We start from the raw sequence: 22616 nt of genomic DNA, 5'->3' as shown, positions 1-22616 counted from the left end.
AAATTTTAAGAGCTTTATTTTGATCCTTAATGATTTCATCACAATCCTTTGTCCACCAGGGTACTATCTTCTTTTTTCCCTTACCTACTTTTTTTCCTTATTGCCTGGTTTACTGCCTGCAAAACTGCATTACAAACAGAAAAATTTAATGCATCAACATCAACATTCATATCTATTTTTTCCATTTCCTGGTCACAAATAATTTTGAATTTTTCCCAATCCGCCTTACTAAAACACCAATTTTGTACTTTCCCTGTATCATATTGTTCCATAGTCATCTCAAGTTCAGTCATTATGGGATAATGGTCACTAGCAATAGTTGTTTCTTTAAGTACCTGCCACGAACAAAAACCTGCTGATGAATCTGACACTAATGTGAGGTCAACTGCTGATGCTGTACCAGCTCTAATATTTATTCTTGTACCACTTCCATCATTCAAACATACATATTTTTTTGTTTCCATCAGTTCCTCAATAACTGCCCCATTCCTATCATTGCTATTGCCCCATAAGGAACTGTGTGCATTGAAGTCCCCACACCAAATTACTTTTCCCTCTAAATGTGTATCTAGTTCATCTAAATTTAATAATCTGTTGCCTGGATTATAAAAATTGATTACTTTAATAGTACAATTTCTTGACCAGATTTCAATTACTACGTATTCTAACTGTGATCCTATATTTACAGTTCTATACTGAGTTCCTCGTTTCACAAATGTCATACATCCTTCTCCATTACCTTCCTTTCTGTCTCTACAGATACCATCATAACTTGTAACAACAAAATCTAAATTAGGTTTTAGCCATGTCTCCTGAATACATACTATTTCTGGTTTTATTTTGCATTTATTGATAAATCCCTTAAATTCCTGTCCACTTGCAATCAAACTTCTGGCATTCCATTGTAATATAATCATGCTGTCCTGTCACCAGGACCACCTGCTTTCCCTTCCTCCCCAAGTCTTTTATTGATATGTTCCCATGAAATGTCTTTAATGCCAAAAAATCTCTCTGCTCCTTTCACAATTATTTTTATTTTCTCTGTTCTGTGTTTCTCTTGATCTGTACAGTTTATGACATACGCCATAAACAAAATCCTCTTCTCCACTGTCAATCCTGTGTGAGTTTCTTGTGTATGCACAAAATCTGATGGCAACTTTGTTTGAACTTTTCTTGCCTCATCCTTTCCATTCTGTGCCCTTTTTAGAGCCTCTGCGTAGCTGATGTTATGAACCACTTTTATTTGTTCAACCTGCACTGCCTTCTTTCTGACTTCACAGCCCCCCATAACTCACCCTGTGCTGCCCCCCACAGTTGCAGCATTTGTCTTGTACATGTTCTCCACATTCCTCATATCTATGTTCACCTCCACACTTAGGGCACCTCTGTTTCCCTTTGCAAACTGCTGCAATATGTCCATACCTCTGGCATTTATAACATCTGAGGGGTGGAGGGATATAAGCTCTGACAGGGAAGCTCATGCACCCTATTCTAACTCTCTCCGGAAGGACATCCTCCTGAAACTCAAAGTATGGATAAACTTTCAACCTTCCCTCCATCTATTGTTCTTAACAGTCTTTTCACCCTGCTCACTTCACCACCACGAATACTCAGCTTAAGTTTTTCCAGATCTTCCTCCACTGGTATTCCAGTAATCACCCCCCGTGTCCGTCGTCTAATTTTCTTCTTCTGAGGAAACTTAGACAGCGCCCAATATCTTCTCAGCGCGTGTTTACCGCCACCCTCCGGAAGGAAGAAAGAAGAAGAAAATATCTCAAGATAAAAATCACGAGGCGCTTAGGCCGCGAAGCGGAACTTCTTCATGGCTGCACACAACTAAACTTGGTTGAGGACCAAAAATTCGGAACAGCTGGAGGCCAGTGAATTCACTACATCCAACATATAAAATTAGCTGTTCTTGAATAAAGAAAATTCATGTCTTGGTGGATTTTATTCTATTTCATGTCAGCAATAATCATTCTGAACCAGTGTCGCCACCAAAAACAAAGGTCACGTGTTTTCTTGAACCACTTTTAGCATTGATTATGGCATGCATTTGCTGTGGCATTGTTTCTATAACCTTCTGCAATATAACAAGATTTATTTCCATCCAGCACTGCATTAATTCCTCACCAATCTTACATTGGTAGAGTCTGACCGCTGCACAAAGCTGTCTCCAGTACATCCCAAATGTTTAGACTCTGTAGTGGCCAATCCATTTGTGAAATTGATGTCTCATGCTCCCTGAACCGGTCTTTCACAGTTTGAGCCCAATGAATCCTCGTATTGTCATCTTGGAATATGCCCGTGCCATCAGGGAAGATATAATAACCTGGTCATTCAGTATATTCAGGTTGTCAGTTGACCTCATTCTTAGAGCACATCCTGTTGCTGAGACCTGACTAACTGCAGCAACCGCATACCATAGCACTGCCCCATACATATATATGTCGATGATCTGGACTCATCAGACCACATGACCTTCTTCCATTGCTCCAAAGTCCATTCTTTATGCTCTCTAGCAAACTGAAGCCTTTTTTTCATGGTTTGTCTCACTGATTAGTGTTCTTTTATGGCTACATAGCTGTTCGGTCAATTCAATTCAAATTCAAATTCAAAAATGCTTTATTAATCCCAGAGGGAAATTGATTGTCCCAATCCATTGAGTTCCCTTTGTACTGTGCGTGTGGAAACGCTCTTACTTTCACTATTAAACATATCCCTGAGTTCTACTGTTGTTTTTCTTCTATCTGATTTCACCAAATGTTTAAGTGATCGCCAATCTCGATCATTCAGGATTTTTTTTCTTTGGTATAATAATAATCATTATATTATTTCTTCCTTGAAAGTGATGGGTCCCCACTATTCTTCCTATTTTTTATTAGTGTGTTGGACAGTTCCTAATTTTAGTGTTTCTGCAATCTCCTTAGACGTTTTCTCTGCTGTGCCAATTCATCATTAATGATCTGACCCTTCTCAAACAGATAAACATCTTTTCACGACCACCAGATATTTCTCTCGACATGGTTGTTTAAGAAATGAAAAGCAATTCATTGCAGCAGATAGTCATGACACACTTTTGTGCTGCAATTTGACCCGTCCCCTGGGGGAGCGGTAAACTGTAGAGCTGCACTTGGGAACTATTTGGTGGTGTACCCTCCAATCAAATCTCTTATGCTGAGTGTCAGTGGAAGGGCACTGGGTCCCATTTTTAAAGTCTTCGGTATGACTAGACAGTGGATTTGAACCCATCTCCCAGTCTCAGGGAAAACACTCACACCACTTGGCCACTCAGCTGGTTGGGATTTAACTTGTTGCCAGCTGAAAGCTAATGACCCATGCATGTAATTATCCAATAGGAGGCTCTTCCCATTTCCTTAGTTACATCCAGGTGGTATTTATTTTTTGCTGGACATTGTATGGCTTCTAAAAAAAAAAAAGTCGCTGTTTACCTGCTACCCCTCTCTTCCACCAGTAGGTGGCGAAAAACACACTCGATGGCCTGGTTTTCTGCCGATATTTGATCACAGAAGAAAAAGCTCGACCAAACATGAGTAGTACTTACGAGGATTTCGTCCTGTAAGTATTAAAATAAAACTTTTAGGCATCTTTAGAGTTTTAATTGGTATTTAAGACGACCCGGATGTGTTTGAAATTGCTAGCTTTATTTTTATAGCACAGATAATTGTACATTTTATTTGAGTAATTGTTTTTCATTGGGAATGGCATTAAGGTAAACAGCGACCCGTTAAACAGTGTAAACCGGCTTTGACTGTGTGAGGTTACATTGACTGGTTGTGGGTTTAACCCGCTGTTTCCCGTTGCAGACACGTCACACCGGAGAAGTTCCACATAGAGGCGTGTGATGCTGAAGACGGTTCCGTTAGTGTTCTGGTTATTGACCGGGTGTCAGCGGAGATGACCCTCGCCGGTAAGGACGTGGCAGCAGTCACGTGGTGCTAAATGCAGCCTTCAGTGTGACTGGAGTGCAGATATTTATTCTAACCCTTAAACTTTAGTGGAGTGGGCTCTAAAGTTTAATGAGCTGGGCATGGGTACCCCATGCATCCATGCTGCTTTTGTTGTTGTTTACGTTCGATCTTGGAGCTTTCACCTCCTCCAATGCAACCATAACCGTTGAGACTGAGGATAGATGTCGGATAATGATCTGATTTAGGATCACATATAAAAAAGACTGTGACCTGATTTTATGAACGCTGGTTTGTTCTGTTCACACTATCAGAAACACCAGGTGTGGGGCATGCATGGACAAAGTTGGAATTAGGTTTCTAAATCTGACTTTCGTTCTTCAAAATTCAAAAGTCATCCCTCCTAATGAATGCATCTCACATGCTGAAGATTACACATGACCTGTGTACCTTCCTACTGGTACATATGTATCTCAAGTGTTTATACTTCAAAAGTAAGTGAGTAATTGGAGCTCATATTAACCTTTGGTATGTTTTCTGGAAAGCATCAGCAGTGGTCCACATTAGCAGACTGAAACAGCATCTGGAGATCTAAAAGTAAAAGAAGAAAACAATTCAATTCAATTCAAAGATACTTTATTAATCCCAAAGGGAAATTAGAGTTTCAGTACACACAATTCAGAGATCAGACATACATGGGCAAGACACATGGCAAGAATTGGTGACTGTGGTCATTCGCAATCCTGAGTCGCGCTACCTTAATAGAGATCAGAGGGTTACATGAGGATTGGTTCAGGTGGAGGGAAAAAAAGGCACTTCAGAGTTAAGCCTGGTTCATGCTTCTCCTTCAGCTCCGCAAGGGACAGACACGCACGGATTGACGGAAGCGTTTTGCTCTCACACTTCTCCGTCTCCTGGAGAGTGTTGCAAAGCAATTGCCCGGCAGGACAACAGAGGGCGTAGCGCGGTTCTGTGGTATCCTGTCATGTATCGGTCCAAGATAGTGTGTTTATATTGTGTTTTTGTGTATATAAGAGACTTTTTTACACAGACAAATTTGACTCTCATCCTCCTCCACCTCTTCATGCACTCACCACCTCTAAACCCACATTTCCTGTCATTTCCGTCCACAAATAAAAAGCTTGCTGCGCATCTTTTCACTCCTCCAGTCACGGGAGAATTAAACATTCATGTTTTTAGAGTTTTTTCGCGAGGTATTCTTCAAGCTTGTCCGTGTCTGCTGCTTGTTATCCTCGGCGGTGTAGACAACAGCGGCATCCTAACCAATCACAAGCTTGCGTTGTCCATCTCGACTGACGGATGTTTAGAAAAGAGAGTTCGACTCCGTCCGTCCTTGCGGAGCTCTCCGGCAGGCCCGCAAGGACGTTGCATGTCTCTGCGCTGACGCAGACGGAGAATCATGAATCAGCCTTTACCCTCCACCGGGAGGGCAGCTTTGCTCTGCAAATCAATTAATTAATCAATTTCCCTCTGGGATTAATAAAGTATTTTTGAATTTGAATTTGAAAAACAACACCTCAGACAGATATGCAACAGACATAAGACATCACACAACATAAGTGTCCCAGTGTTTCCCCTAGGAATTTAATTTAATATTCAAGTTTTCAATTCAAGTTTATTTGTATTGCGCCAAATCACGACAAGAGTCGTCTCAAGGCACTTCACATAATAAACATTCCATTTCACAGTTCATTAAGCCAATCAGAAATAATGTTTCCTATATAAGGAACCCAGCAAATTGCATCAAGTCACTGACTAGTGTCAGTGACTATACAGCAATCCTCATACTAAGCAAGCATGCAGCGACAGTGGAGAGGAAAACTCCCTTTTAACAGAAAGAAACCTCCAGAGAATCCTGGCTCAGTATAAGCAGCCATCCTCCACGACTCACTGGGGATCGAGAAGACAGAGCAGGCGCGCGCGCGCACACACACACACACACACACACACAAGTAATGTGTCTAGAGCTGAAACAACTAATCGATTTAATCGATTATAATCGATTATTAAAATAGTTAACAACTTTTTTAGTCATCGATTAGTTGTTTAATAATCATATTTTACCGCATAAAGTCTATTTTTACCACAATCTGACATCGGTTACAAGCTGTTAAATTTGCCGCCAGTGTGTGGCAGTAATGAGCCACTGATCTACCAGTGGAGCCGTAGAAGAAGAAATGAGCCAATGAGTGCCCTCGGTTTTCATGACGTATCACGTTACTGACGCTCATCTTGCTGTGAGAGATGGCGGAACAAGAGGAAATACGGAAGAAAAATAGAAGCGACAAAATTTTAGAGAAACCCCGGACAAAAACCTCACGAGTATGGGAGCACTTCACTAGATGCATTGAAAAGGCAAAATATGCAAAAACCATTAGCATGGCACGGAAGCACGACGTCCCTAAGTGAACATTTGAGACGAAAACGTGGGGGCTGAGGAAGAGCACCGCGGTCAAGTGAGCCGTCATTTGGAAGAGCCAGCCCGGTAAGTAACAGAAAATAAACAAGCTGGACTTAGTGTTTTAGCTGAGTTCGTTATAGTGGATGTTAAACATGTTTTTTTGCCGCGTCAGTCTACGGTGTTCTACTTCTGATTGACTAGATGCAATCGTGAATCTCCTCCGTGTTGTGAATCATGCGCTTGCCAAATTTAGCACGTCTGTTTATAAGCATGTTCTAGTTAAGAGAAAAACGGCACAAACCCATAACTATGTTCCTCATTCAAAAAAGGACAACTCCGCGGTGAAAAATATACAGACGAGCTGTGTCCAGGTGAATATAACGCGGCATAGTTGTACGCTTTCAATTTTTAAATACAGGAGAAATTCAGAAAAAGTCATTTTTTTTACTATTAAAAGGCTGTTTTACTATCTAACGCTGTAAAACGCCTCACAACACATTTTTATCATGTTTCTTAAACAGTATTACACAAAATAATCATTTTTCACATTTTTCTAGCTAATTTAAACACTCCCGACTCAAAGTAAAAACCTCATGAGCTTCTTACTTAGAGCTTTTTAATAGTAAAAAAATTAGACTTTTTTTCTGAATATCTCCTGTTGCGGGCTATTTTGTAGAACGTAACCCTCAAAATAAATGATCACTGTATATTGTTAATTAATTCAAATAATATAATATTGATTTAGTGTTGTAGTGTGTGTGCTGCTTTATTTTATATGTGTACTTATTTCAGTCTATTTGTGTTTCTTATGCAGAAAAAAAACAAGCAACGATGGACAACTACATGGGGAAAGAGACACTCACCCCCCAGCAATTCATACCACTTACAAACTCTATTCTAAACATGCTGGTAAAAGACATGAGGCCACTGTCCATGGTGGAAGGAGCAGGCTTCCAGCTAATGCTAAAAAATTATTCTGGACTGATATTTTGCACTGTTTAGCTCATTTTATACTGCTGACTGTGTTCATGTGCAATAAAATAGATTGCAGTCAACTGCACAATTCTCTTATGTTTTTTTTTCTTAACTGAAATGCATCCATCACTTGTATAGGTTAAATAGCTAAACAATAACAAACCGATTAATCGATTAATCGAAAAAATAATCGACAGATTAATCGATTATGAAAATAATCGTTAGTTGCAGCCCTAAATGTGTCTATAGTTATATTGTGATGTCTTAGTAAATATTGTATTTGGTGAAAGATAAACTTTATTGTATTTATCCTAGTGGATCTGTAATTAAACCGATAAACTAGTATTAGCACATCAAAAGTCAATGAAAACAAAAAGTTATTATCAGGAGAGAGAGAATGTATTAGTGGTTAGCAGCAGTGTGCTAGTCGATGGCTCCCTCCATGAGGCCACCACAGCTCAGCAGAACATCGTTGTAGCTTCTTCTGGGGAGAAAAACACTTACAGAGAAAATAAAGTTAACAGCTGAAATTGCACAAAATAGTACAGTTAAAGAGCAGACTGTAGAATAAAGCAGTAGAGTGTGAAAAGTGGTCAGTGTGTCCTCCAGCAGTCTAAGCCTATAGCAGCATAACTACAGAGATAACTCTGGATAATCTATCCTATTTAGATGTAGGCATGTTGGAGGCAGGGTAAGGGAGAGCCGTCTTTACCGACTGTACACTCCACCTCCCTCTACTCCCCCACTTGTCCAGATTTAGGCTAACATCAGATTTTAACCATAGGCCCTATCAAATAAAAATGTTTTAAGCCTAGTCTTAAAAGTAGACAAAGTGTCTGCCTCACGGACTAAAGCTGGGAGCTGGTTCCACAGGAGAGGAGCCTGATCAAATCAACTCAAATCAAATCAACTTTATTTATATAACACTTTTCATACAAAAAAAAATGCAACTCAAAGTGCTTTACAGATTAAAATGGCCCCATAGATCCCACATTCCCATCCCAGCCCCCGTCCCCAACTATCTGATAACTAAAAGATCTGCCTCCCATCCTAAGTTTAGATATTCTTGGAACCACCAGTAGACCTGCAGTCTGAGAGCGAAGTGCTCGGTTACGAACATATGGAACAATCAGATTACTGATGTATGATGGACCTTGATTATTAAGAGCTTTATATGTGAGAAGAAGGATCTTAAAATCTATTCTGAATTTAACAGGTAGCCAATGTAGGGAAGCTAAGACAGGAGAGATATGATCTCTCTTTTTAATTCTCATCAGAACTCTAGCTGCAGCATTTTGGACAAGCTGAAGACTTTTAACTGCATTCTGTGGACTTCCTGAGAGTAATGAATTACAGCAATCCAGTCTTGATGTAATAAATGCATGAACTAGTTTTTCAGCATCACTCCTGGAAAGGATGCTTCTAATCTTAGCAATATTCCGAAGGTGGAAAAAGGAAATCCGACAAACTTGTGAAACCTGGGATTTGAATTTAATATTGGTTTATCTGATGCACTCCACTTTGAACTGCACCAATCCAGCAACTGCTGCATTTTAAAAACTAGTATTTAAGGTGAATAAACCAATATTTGCACAAAAATAATTTTTGTTTTAAACTCTCAGTGACACACTTTGCAGGGGGGATTTGGCATTTAATTTTTCTTGGTGTCTGGAAAAACATCTCCTTCTGCCCCCTTTATTTGACTTTCTGCCCCCTTTATTTTGGTCCAAGCTCATTAATGGGCTGGCCCTATTAAAAACATTCTACACCCCTGCTTAGCAGACTTAATGAAGTATATTTAAGCCAGTATAAAATGACTGAAACACAAATTTACATATTTGGCATTATTGACCAATATCTTTGATTTAATTTATTTGTTAAGAACATCAAGATGTATTACAGTGAACATTATGATAAAGTAAATTTTTCTAGTGCAGAGAGGAGACAACCCATAGAAGCACTGATTTGATCTCATTTCAGAGAAAAATAGAACAGGTCAGATGCACCTAATAAATAAAATTACTAACATAAACTCAGGAATCTGTTTCTTTGCTTCATTGTTCTGGTGCTGAAAATATCACTAATGCAGATCAAAGGAGATACACAGATGAATGCACCTTATTTATTATTTGGAAAGTAGTGGGTGTGGTTTACATCAATACATTATTTTAAATCTGAAATTGATATGGATTGATCAGAAGTTGCTATGTTTATTGTTTATTTGAAAACTATTTACAGAGCAGACTCAGAATTGAGATTAAATATTTCTGATCACAATAGTAAAGAAACTGTTACAGAACAAGTTTCTGTAAAATCAGAACATTAATATTTATTTAGAATTAATGCATCTGAACTCATGCAGTAGGAACTAGGAAATATGAAATACTAGAACCATTTTATTTTAATTTGATTAAACTGATTTTTTCCTAATGTTGTTGGCATTTTTCCCACACACAGTTAAACAAACTGTTGATTGAGGTGTGTGTGTGTGAAAGAGAGAGGGAGAGAGAGTTAAAATAATATAAAAAAAAAACTGACCGGAGAGGAGGCAGTGACCGACGCATGCACGAGCCGTTTTCAGCTCTGTCTTGTCAAATGCACCACGTACGTTACGAAAAAAGTAACTTTTAAATATTCAACCGAAAAAGAGGTGAGCTGAAGAAAACGTAGGGAGCACTGAAGAAATGTGAGCAACAGTGAAGCAAGCACAGAGAGATCCGTTTGTGTGTGTGTGTGTGCGTGTGTGTGTGTGTGTGTGTGTGTGTGTGTGTGTGTGTGTGTGTGTGTGTGTGTGCGTGTGTGCGTGCGTGCGTGTGTGCGTACGTGTGCGTGGATGGGCCGGACAGACTGAGCTCCCGGCTGCAGTTTTGTATGTCGGGAAGGGCGGGCGCTCTATGTGACTTGCCAATCACAGAGCTTGAAGACAGTCAGTTACCCAATGAGGATTGTCCTTCAGCACGATTACAGATATTTTCAAGTTTTACTCGTTTCATGCTCGTATTCGTCAAAAATGTTTTATCCGTACCGGATACTAGTCTGAAATGAGTATCCGGCTCATCCCTAGCTGTAACCACCCTGCCCTGCCTCCTCCTCCTTGCTGCCTGCCGGTTGTGATCACAAGCAACAACAGAGTAGTTCCCGCTGCTTCTTCGGGAAATGGCACCCAAAAAAAAAAATCAATAAAACTTGGGATCTTGTAGGCGTGGCTCCGGGATTTCAGCCGTGGCGGGCCGCCACGGCTACGCCTATGTAAGGGAAACACTGGTGTCCACTAGGTGGGGTGGTGGGTTTGGGACTATCCACAATTCGGTTCCTGCAGCCACTACAAGCAGCGCATGTCACCTCAGTCTGAACAGGGGGAGGAGCATTAAGGGTTGGAGGGTTGCAGTGACCCTGGAACGATTCGGCGGCCTTCCCGCAGTCCTGCCCAGGCTGGGAAAGGAGACGGAGTTGAGTTGCCATAGCGATGGCATATTCCACATATCTTCTGAGGGGGGAGTTTTCGTTGGAGCCTTGCAGGCTCAAGGGCACCAGATTCCGATTAGAAACTGTTTTGGGGCCTGACAGAGATAATTTCCTCTCTGTCTTCAAGTTCCTTGGTCCTCAACCTCTCAAAATCCCAATAATGGACATGAATCTATCCCAATCCGTGCTGATTCGTCCACTCTATCCTTGATGGCATCCATCTTTTGTGCCAATGAATGAATCTCGGCCAAATTCTCAAGCTTACGATTCATCTCAACAATTATGTGAGTCTGTGAATTCACAGCACGGTGCAAACCATCTCTGAGTTCCGGGAGCAGGCCAATATTCCTCGACAGCTTGTTAATTTTTCGGTAAGCCAGGTAGCCTCCAAGGCCAATGAGCAGGAACACGTCTTCAGAGTCCTCCAGACAGTGGAGATAAACAAATCAAGTTCCACTGTTTCCAGGAGTCCATGATGTGTCATGTGGGTCTGTCCCGGAGGGGCATCCGGGAGCCCCTTCTCCCGTTCTCATCGTTGAAAACATTTTATCAATCGCATTGAGTGACCAACTGACGAGGTCCATTTTAGTGATTTCAGTCTCCAATTTCCAGAAAAAATGCAGAAGCAGCCGTGCACCCAGCACACAGAGACAGACAAAGGCCTTGAGAATAAGATATGGTGGAGAGAAGAAAAGCGTCTGCACCCTCCGAGAGCCGGAAGAATAGCAGTCTATGATGATTTAACATTCACATGATGAGTACTGTCCTTCTAAATTGCTTGCAACAGAACGTTATTCCAGGGAAACATGATTTCAATCCAATTTATTTGTAGAGCAAATTTAAAAACAACATGTCAACTGATCAAAGTGCTGCACACGAAAACCTTAGAACTAAAAGCCCCTAAAACAACAGGCAAAAATACCTACAACTTAAGCTTAAAACATCAGACGTCCGACCAGAGACTAATTGAAAGCAAAGTGAAAGTTTAAGAAAAAATAATAAAAATGAAATAAACAGTTACAGGATTGAAACAAAGGATTCATGTGCATCTGCTTGCTACATCAGCCAGCTTCAAATGAGGAGCTTGTTGCTTGTCATAAATCTGTATGTGAAATAGTCTGAGGTTATAACTATATAGTCAATAAAACATTGTGGATTATTTTAAAATCAAGGAAATAAACCATCTCTAACTGGTACTGACCTGTTGTTGTCCTTAGGGAGGCGGGACCTTCCTGGGTCAGCTGAGACTCGACCAATATGTGGAATCATGGGAACCATACGTTTGCTGGCAGGTAAATTCATCATGTTTGAATCAACATTGTGGGGATAAAACCCAGAAATTCAGACTTTGCTTGCCCAGGTCATGTCCAAATTCCTGTTTATTCCAGGATTGTATTTGGTAGTCATCACAAAGAGGACAAAAGTGGGAGATTTGCTGGGCCATGCTGTTTGGAAAGCCTCTGAGTTTGACATAATCTCTTACAAGAAGACAATTCTGCACCTAAACGATGACCAGGTTGGTTTTCTTCTAATAACATTTTTGCTAAACAGCTAGTCATTCTGGTTAAAGGTTAGACTGAGTTGTTTGAGTCAGGCAGGAACTGGTAAGAGTTCATGACAGTCGGGGGTTAAAGGGAAGGAGCTAATCAGCGTCTCTTCTCTAGATGGCACAAAGTGGTTTTAACCTCTGTGTTATGCAGGATGCACAATTTGTTACAAACACAGTGATGCTTCAGAGTTTTACACAAGTCCAGATAGTAAAGGAAACAGGGATTTATTTGACCTCTTGTTAAAAATCAATAGTAAATGAGGGAATGATTATACATCTCAGTCCATTCATGCATCATATCTGACCCGCTGTAAATCTCACTGGAGTTTGGCATAGCGATGCTTTTTTTTAACCAGTTGAAAGAGGGTTTACTAGGACACATCGAGTCTACCAGTATGAACAGGGAAACTCCAGAGGCCAGAACAGCCGATTTTATTTTGCTCTATATAATCTGACTAGCTTCACCTTGACATGACATTAAGGGAGCTCCAGTCCTTGAGTCGCTGTGGAAACCACAGGAACAGAAAAAAAGTATTTAGCATTGTTGCAGCAGGACATTTATTTTAAACCTCATGGAGAATATGTATGGTGCTCGGGGGGGAGGGGGGGGGTGTCAGCTGTCGTAGCACCACATCAGCTCATGGATGATGAGCCTCTGTTCGGATCAAGTTTGAAAGATATTCATCGATTCACATCAGCCTGTCCTAATCAGACTGTTGTTAAAACCCAAACCTCTAAGCGTAGTGAGCTGTTCAACATGGATTTGGTCGCATGTGTAAAAAATCAAACTTCTCTGTGGCACCAGCCATGAAGAGACCGAGATGCTATTACCTGAACCAAAGTCCGTTGATGTAACTTTAATCTGCACTTCCAGTTTTAGAATAAAGACAATTAAAGTGGTGGTTTTTGTTTAATACATGGAAACCAGTCTTTCTTCCTGACTGTTTCAACACAGAATGTGTTAAAGGACTGTTTTAATGCAACAGTCCTCTCACTTACCCTGCTGCAGGAGGAAGAAAGGATTTTTTATTTAGCGCCTCTCTAGATTAAAATTACAAGGTACTATGTAATCATTTAAATTATTTTCCTATGTTTTATAGCACCCGGCACTAGCCAATTAATCCATAAAGTTGTTCCTTTAGGGATTACTTTGAAACAAACATGTCTCCTTACTAGGGCTGCAACAACGAATCGATAAATTCGATGAAAATCGATTACTAAAAGCGTTGGCAACGAATTGCGTCATCGATTCGTTGTGTCGCACAACTCTTCCAAAAGCGCCCCCCCCCCCCCCCCCCCTTCCCGCCCGCCGTTGCGCGCAGACCAGAGCAAGTCAGATCAGCGCGAGGGAGAGCCGGCAGATCAGCGAGAGGGAGAGCCGCAGATCAGCGTGAGGGAGAGCCGGTACCGGCAGATCAGCGCAGGGAGAGCCGGCAGACTTGCGCTGCTGCGAACCGGTTCCGCATTGTCGCGCAGCGATCCAGGCAGCTGCTTCCAGCGCACGGTCCATTCTCAAAGTGGCGCAACCAAAAAACTATAATTAGCACTCGATCGTTCATGTCCGCACATGTTCTCTATTTTCTGTCTTATTTGTGCCTGAAGCTCGCTACTGCGGAGCTCATCACCTGTGCTGTGGTGATGTCACCTCACGCAGCATCGAAAACGCGCTCTGCGCTTTTCGGTCAGGAGATCCCTTTGATCTGCTCAAAAGTAACTGATGAGGTGAAAAGGTAAGAATCCAGGCAACAGATTTTTCTGGAGAATTATGAGGAGATGCAGGAAGATGAGAGACAGACAGGACAGGAAAATAGTTAAATAAAAACAAGAAAACAAAACAAAGTGTTGAAAAGTCAAATGTAGGTAGATTTATCTCCACGACACGTTTTTACCAGTAAAAAACAATAAGTTATACACATGTCATATTTATACATCTGATACAATTCAGATCACCTTCAAAACTCAGTCACACACCCAGGGCCGTTTCAAGACATTTTGGGGGCCAAGGCAAAATGCCCCCCCCCCCCCCCCCCATAACTGGGCTCCCCAGAAGCCTCTGTGTAATTCATGCCCTCTCCAGTAGTGTTAGTTATATGGTGTTTATAAAAGCCCCTCAGACATTACTGACATGTTCTAATATTATCAGATGAAAAACTAAATTATCAGACATGCTGTCTCATCTGCTTCTTTTAAAAACTTGCAAAAAGTAACAAAACCATTTGAAAGCCACTATTTGTGGATTCTCTGAAAGTTTCCATGGAGTGTGGGACAACTTATTTTTTCATTGATCCTATCGTCTAATCTCACAGCTGAAACAAGCATCCTTAATAATCTGTGCACAGGAAGCTTACCGATGCTGTAGTAAAACAAAAGGTATAATAATTTATTATTAATAAAACCTTGTTGCAGCACTAAAGCAGAAAAATTAGATTTTGCATTAAATATGCAAAATATTTACATATGAATAGTTTTAGAGCCCTTTAATTGGCAGAATCTGATATTAATTTAGTTCTTACAAAAAATGGGTCCCAACATGGTTTGTGTGGCGTTGCCATAGTGTGATGTCATAGGCACAGATCACCTGTCCTCTTGTTTGGAAATGGAAATATGATCACCCTACATTAAACAAACTGTCCAACCGGGCTTTTGCACTGCACAGAGACGCTTCGCTGCCTACGACTGAACGTCAGTTGAGAGTCAGTCTCATGCAGACTGACCAATGAAGAGAGGGCCTCAAGTTAAGACCCCCTCCTCATTGGTCAGTCCACACGAGGTGGGTCAAAGGTTACTCTGGGCGGGTTACGTGTTGTCAGGCATTCAAGTATTGGTATATTTACTGCATATTACAGTAAAATATTCTGTATGTGACCACATTATGGTGATCCTTGGGTCGTGATGATGGAGCCCTTGAATATTGTTGCCCAGGGTACAACAAAGTGTTAATCTGGCCCTGGTTCTGCCGTCACATTCCCGCAGAAACTGGTTGATCACACCGGGGCCAGACTACTAGCATGTGGTTTTACAACCATAATGTCCTCAGAAGCAAAAACGCTTTTAAAAGGGAGGGAGGAGTCCTAACTGTTGCTGCAGGCGTGTTGTGTGAGAGTGCAGTTATATACTGGTTAATATATTTTTGGGTTCAGTTGCTTTCATGTGGCCTAATGTGAGTCTATTTGGGATCATTGGAATGATCAGCAGCATTTCTTGATGTGACTTTATGGCAGTTGCCCAGGGCATCATCGCAAGGAGGATGGCATTCATTTACTTTTGTTTTATTTGGTATTTTTTCAGTCAGTTTTGGAAATAGTGATCAATTTTGATTAATTCACAGCCTATGTTTAATTACATTTAAAATAAATATTAACAGATGAGATCAAACAAAACAGATGAGAATTGCCCTTAAGCTGTTTAACTTGGACCAAGCATTTTAGATCACAGATAGATGTAGCTTAGGGTCTCTGTCTATACACCTTATAAGACAATTTAGGTGATGGCATGTTGTTTTTCTGCTATTGAACTGTTTTCTAATAATGTTGTGTTAAATAAAGTGAAGGAAGGAGAGAAATAACGTTTCCCTAGCAGTTTTTAAAAATTTCCCCATGTAATCCGATTAATCGATTAATCGTGTCGAGACCCCATCCGATTAATCGATTATCCAAATAATCGTTTGTTGCAGCCCTACTCCTTACTTACCCATGAGGACAGGACCTTACACTGCACCAGAACGACCACTTTAACATGGGGCCTCTATAATTCAAGCAGTTTGTTGAAAAAGACCCAAAAAAGGCATTAAAGCCGCTATAGCAAATTTGAAAATCAAATTAGCTTAAAACTGTTTTTTCTTACCTTGTAACAACGCTCTAGCATAGTGTAGCTATAAAAAATTATTTATTTATTAATGTATTAATATTAATATAAACTTTTTTCAAAGATTAAAAAAATACATAAAAAATATAAATTATCTTGCATTTGTCTAAAAACCTCTGCCAATAACACATTTTGGAGCAAAACTAACTATTGGACTATCCAGTGGTTGGTCTCACCAAACCTCCACACTTCCCTGGGTCCTCCATTCATTACACATTCATTACAGCAGAACACCACTGATGTGAGAGGTTCTCCACTCAAAAATATCAGGGAAGGAGAAACAGCCGGCTGCTACCACTTCAGCTTTAGGACGAACCACCAGAGACCCCCCCCCCCCCAAAAAAAAAGCCCACCATTTGAAGTCAAAGACTATAAAAGATGTTTGGACATAGAAAAGGGTGACTGGTGTTTGATGCTCTTTCATTTTCTCCAGTATTGCGCGTTTCCGGTTTTGGCAGAACCATCTCAGGAGATACCTGAGGGGAGGGGTGAATGTTCCGTGTTTGTGCTCAAAAACTAGCTTGCTCCGTAGATTTGTTACAACAGCTTTAAAGGTGTGGTTTACTCATTTATTCAATACATTTTCTGTGTTCTTTAGTGTAGATCAATTATTTATAAGTTATTTAAAAAAAATTATGATGCTCCTGTTCTGAGATGCAGGAGTTTGCTGGTGCAGAGGTGGGCTGAGAACAGCAGGATTACTCATTACATATGCACACACCTAGCTTCTGATTGGCTAACAAATCGCGTTTAGCCACGTTGCAAAGTCACTATCACCAAGACATTCCACTTTCTCTCCTCGCTGCAAAAATAATTTTTAAAAAGCATTCCTATGGGCCGACGCGAGCCAAGATGGGCGAGGCCATTAATGCAAATTCACAGTGTGACATAGTTATGTGAGAATTTTCTAATCCTAGCATTTCACTGTCTATTTTCTATCAGAGGCTAATGAAGGAGATAGGTGTAGAAGATTATTTTCATGTTCAGCCTGCATGAAAAACTCAACTTAACCGATTTTTATAATCAGAAATAATTAAAATTAAAGCTGCAAGCAGCGTCGTTCGGCCCTCGCAGCTCCGCGCCGCTCCGGCCTGGCCGGCAGCCCGGGGCACCAGGGCATGTCTGGCAGAACAGAAACGTCAATCATCCCGTCACCGGAAACAGCAAATGGCCTCCTAGTCCGCACCTCACCCTGACTAAGCAACCCCTCTGAGCTCACCATTAAATTGAATTGTAAGGTTACGGCGTTACGCCAGAATTCGCCATGGCATCAAAGCCCCTCCCTTTCTGGAAAGCTATCAGATTTGAATGGCCATTACAGCATCATGAAGACAGTGCATGACCTAGGTGTCATGTTGACTAAATTAGAGGGGACAAATATGGGCATTTCAGCATAAAATAATAACTTCCTTTAGTCAGGGGGCGGGGCTTAGATGATGTCAGCTGTCCACATTGTCATTGTTTACAGATATGGTCAATGATCACACAGACAAAGTTCGAAAAAGATCTGATCATGCACATGGGAGTTATTAAGTCAAGTAATGGCGAAAGGTCAAAGTTTGAGGCTTAGCCACGCCCACACCTTTCAACTTTTGAAAAATCCGACGGTTGAATTTTTTCCCCTATGCCTTAAGAGTATATAGCAGAAGTTTGAAGGCGATTGGTGAAAAGGGCGACGGAGCATCACTCTCCAAACAACGTGTGCGAAAACCACTAAATCGCGTACTTGGACCAAACTGGCCGACTTCCTGTGCAATTTTGTGATTGGCTCCAAGAGACTTTTTTGTAGGTCCTGATACACTACATTAGTGTGCCAAATTTTGTGAACCTCAGTCAAAGCATGGCTTGGGGCTGACTGTTTTAATGGTCCTAGGGGGCGCTATTTCAGAAATTAGGCCACGCCCACATATTTCAGCTGTCTATGTCTCTTTGTGGTCAGTTTAGGATCACTCACAAGAAGTTTCGTAACGATATCACGATAAATGAAGAAATGAGAGGCAAACGTATTTCCATGGCGTGATGGCGATTTTCGCCATGCTCCCAAAGCCCTGCCTTTTTTTGAAACCTTCCAGTACTGGATACCAAGTGACCTCAAGTTGTCTACTGCTATTTGCCAGAGACTCCTGCTGATTGGGTAAAAGGAGTCCAGTAGGGAGCTGTGAAAAAAAGAGTGGTGCGGCGACAGGTCAAAGTTTGAGGCTTAGCCACGCCCACACCTTTCAACTTTTGAAAAATCCGACGGTTGAATTTTTTCCTCTATGTCTTAAGAGCAGATGGCAGAAGTTTGAAGGAGATTGGTGAAAATGGCGACGGAGCATCACTCTCCAAACAACGTGTGCAAAAACCACTAAATTGCGTACTTGGACCAAAATGGCCGACTTCCTGTGCAACTTTGCACTTGGCTCCAAGAGACTTTTTTGTAGGTCCTGAGACACCACATTAGTGTACCAAATTTCGTACTCCTCAGTCAAAGCATGGCTTGGGGCTGACAGTTTTAATGGTCCTAGGGGGCGCTATTTCAGAAAATAGGCCACGCCCACCGGATGTTCACATCAGATCTTTTGAGGGGCCGGACTAGGATCACTCACAACAAGTTTCGTGACGATATCTTTAGAAATGACGAAATGGAAGGCAAACGTAAGGCCACGGCGGTACGCCTGACTTCGCCGCGCCGCCACAGCCCCGCCTTCTGCCGAAAACTCCCATAAAGTGACGCCAAGCAACCTCCACTTGTCTTGAGTTACCAGCTACAAGTTTATGGTGATTAAGTGAAATGGGGCAATTTGGGACCTTTCACAGTAAAACTTGACCTTTTTGGTCCTGAGGGGGCGGGGCTAGTGTGATGTCATCATCCGACCATTCAAATTACTTTGTGGCAGGATGACGAATGACCACAGAAAGTTTGGTAATTCTATTCCTTTCAGTTATTAAGTTATAGCAATTTAAAATTTTTTGGCGAGTAGTCAAACTTCGAGGCCTGGCCCCGCCCCTTCAACATATACGAAAAGTCAGAATCCTTGTCTCATTTTGTTCGCCCATCCCTTCTGAGCAATTTTACACAATTTTTGAGACGATCGTGCGAAAAATGATCGAGCAATCCAATCAGAAACGGACCCTAAAAACGGCAAAAACGGCAAAAAATCGCCATTTCAACCCAAAATGGCCGACTTCCTGTTTCATATTGACCATGCTTGCAAGAGACTTTTCTGTGCGGACTGTTGAGTACTACAAGTGTACCAAATTTCATAACTGTACGATAAACTAAGCTTTATGGGGAGGGTTTTTTTTTCACTTTGTAGGGGGCGCTGTTCAGCCATTTTCTTTGCGATTTTTTTGGGACCTTTAAAATATCAAATTTTTCACCAGGCCTGACAAGTTTGCAAAATATTGTGAGTTTTGGGGTATGTTAAGGTCCCCATAAAGCCGTTCAAAGCGGGCTAAGAATAATAAAGAAAGAAAGAATAATTAAAGCTGCAAGCAGCGTCGTTCGGCCCTCGCAGCTCCGCGCCGCTCCGGTCTGGACGGCAGCCCGGGGCACCAGTGCACGTCTGACAGAACAGAAACGTCAACCACCCCGACACCAGAAACCGCGAATGGCCTCCTAGTCTGCACCTCACCCTGACTCAGCATCCCCTCTGAGCTCACCATTAAATTGAATATTAAGATTACGGCGTTACGCCAGAATTCGCCATGGCATCAAAGCCCCTCCCTTTCTGGAAAGCTATCAGATCTGAATGGTCATTACAGCATCATGAAGACAGTGCATGACCTTAGGGTCATGTTGACTAAATTAGAGGGGACAAATATGGGCATTTCAGCATAAAAAATAAATTCCTGTAGTCAGGGGGCGGGGCTTAGGTGATGTCAGCTGTCCACATTGTCATTGTTTACAGATATGGTCAATGATCACACAGACAAAGTTCGAAAAAGATCTGATCATGCACATGGGAGTTATTAAGTCAAGTAAAGTAATGGCGAAAGGTCAACGTTTGAGGCTTAGCCACGCCCACACCTTTCAACTTTTGAAAAATCCGACGGTTGAATTTTTTCCCCTATGTCTTAAGAGTGTATTGCAGAAGTTTGAAGGTGATTGGTGAAAAGGGCGACGGAGCATCACTCTCCAAACAATGTGTGCGAAAACCACTAAATCACGTACTTGCACCAAAATGGCCGACTTCCTGTGCGACTTTACGCTTGGCTCCAAGAGACTTTTTTGTAGGTCCTGAGACCCCACATTAGTGTACCAAATTTCGTAATCCTCAGTCAAAGCATGGCTTGGGGCTGAAAGTTTTAATGGCTCTAGGGGGCGCTATTTAAGAATATAGGCCACGCCCACAAACTTCAGCTGTCTATTTCTCTTGGAGCTCAGACTAGGATCACTCACCAGAAGTTTCGTAGCAATATCACGATAACTGAAGAAATGAGACAAACGTATTTCCATGGCGTGATGGCGATTTTCGCCATGGTCCCAAAGCCCCGCCTTTTTTCAAAACCTGCCAGTACTGGAGACCAAGTAACCTCAACTTGTCTACTGCTGTTTGCCACAGAATCCTGGTGATTGGGTAAAAGGAGTCCAGTAGGGAGCTGTGAAAAAAAGAGTAGCGTGGCGACAGGTCAAAGTTTGAGGCTTAGCCACGCCCACACCTTTCAACTTTTGAAAAATCCGACGGTTAAATTTTTTCCCCTATGTCTTAAGGGTATATAGCAGAAGTTTGAAGGAGATTGGTGAAAAGGGCGACGGAGCATCACTCTCCAAACAACGTGTGCGAAAACCACTAAATCGCGTACTTGATCCAAAATGGCCGACTTCCTGTGCGACTTTGAACTTGACTCCAAGAGACTTTTTTGTAGGTCCTGAGACACCACATTAGTGTACCAAATTTCGTAATCCTCAGTCAAAGCATGGCTTGGGGCTAATAGTTTAAATGGTCCTAGGGGGCGCTATTTCAAAACATAGGCCACGCCCACAAAATTCAGCTGTCTATTTCTCTTGGAGCTCAGACTAGGATCACTCACCAGAAGTTTCGTAGCAATATCACGATAACTGAAGAAATGAGAGACAAACGTATTTCCATGGCGTGATGGCGATTTTCGCCATGGTCCCAAAGCCCCGCCTTTTTTCAAAACCTGCCAGTACTGGAGACCAAGTAACCTCAACTTGTCTACTGCTGTTTGCCACAGAATCCTGGTGATTGGGTAAAAGGAGTCCAGTAGGGAGCTGTGAAAAAAAGAGTAGCGTGGCGACAGGTCAAAGTTTGAGGCTTAGCCACGCCCACACCTTTCAACTTTTGAAAAATCCGACGGTTGAATTTTTTCCCCTATGTCTTAAGGGTATATAGCAGAAGTTTGAAGGAGATTGGTGAAAAGGGCGACGGAGCATCACTCTCCAAACAACGTGTGCGAAAACCACTAAATCGCGTACTTGATCCAAAATGGCCGACTTCCTGTGCGACTTTGAACTTGACTCCAAGAGACTTTTTTGTAGGTCCTGAGACACCACATTAGTGTACCAAATTTCGTAATCCTCAGTCAAAGCATGGCTTGGGGCTAATAGTTTTAATGGTCCTAGGGGGCGCTATTTCAGAAAATAGGCCACGCCCACCAGATGTTCACATCAGATCTTTTGGGGGGCCGGACTAGGATCACTCACAAGAAGTTTCGTGACGATATCTTTGGAAATGACGAAATGGGAGGCAAACGTAAGGCCAAGGCGGTACGCCTGAATTCGCCGCGCCACCACAGCCCCGCCCTCTGCCGAAAACTCCCATAAAGTGACGCCAAGCAACCCCCACTTGTCTTGAGTTACCAGCTACAAATTTGTGGTGATTAAGTGAAATGGGGCAATTTGGGACCTTTCACAGTAAAACTTGATCTTTTTGGTCCTGAGGGGGCGGGGCTTGTGTGATGTCATCATCCGACCTTTCAATTTACTTTGTGGGTGGATGACGAATGACCACAGAAAGTTTGGTAACTCTATTCCATTCAGTTATGAAGTTATAGCAATTTAAATATTTTTGGCGAGTAGTCAAACTTCGAGGCCTGGCTCCGCCCCTTCAACATATACGAAAACTCAGAATCCTTATCTCATTTTGTTCGCCCATCCCTTCTGAGCAATTTTACACAATTTTTGAGACGATCGTGCGAAAAATGATCGAGCAATCCAATCAGAAACGGACCCTAAAAACGGCAAAAACGGCAAAAAATCGCCATTTCAACCCAAAATGGCCGACTTCCTGTTTGATATTGACCATGGTTGCAAGAGACTTTTCTGTGCGGACTGTTGAGTACTACAAGTGTACCAAATTTCATAACTGTACGATAAACTAAGCTTTATGGAGAGGGGTTTTTTTCACTTTGTAGGGGGCGCTGTTCAGCCATTTTCTTTGCGATTTTTTTGGGACCTTTAAAATAT

At 41.8% G+C, this 22616-nt stretch overlaps 1 protein-coding gene across 2 annotated transcripts in view; it reads left to right on the top strand.

Annotated features, from left to right (window-relative positions):
* The first annotated feature begins 3495 nt into the window (after positions 1–3495).
* Positions 3496–22616, top strand: part of sacm1lb (SAC1 like phosphatidylinositide phosphatase b) — an 83185-nt gene continuing 64064 nt past the window's right edge. For both annotated transcript variants that reach the window (XM_070550951.1, XM_070550950.1), the window contains exons 1-4: positions 3496–3579; positions 3828–3931; positions 12009–12083; positions 12180–12307. In XM_070550951.1, the coding sequence (XP_070407052.1) occupies positions 3551–3579; positions 3828–3931; positions 12009–12083; positions 12180–12307 (336 nt within the window). In that variant the 5' untranslated portion in view covers positions 3496–3550. The remainder of the gene's footprint in view (positions 3580–3827; positions 3932–12008; positions 12084–12179; positions 12308–22616) is intronic.

This window comes from Nothobranchius furzeri, chromosome 5 (assembly GCF_043380555.1).
Source record: "Nothobranchius furzeri strain GRZ-AD chromosome 5, NfurGRZ-RIMD1, whole genome shotgun sequence".
Classification (NCBI taxonomy): domain Eukaryota; kingdom Metazoa; phylum Chordata; class Actinopteri; order Cyprinodontiformes; family Nothobranchiidae; genus Nothobranchius; species Nothobranchius furzeri.
The sequence above is the reverse complement of the archived record's forward strand: the minus strand, read 5'-3'. Positions and strand labels throughout refer to the sequence as shown.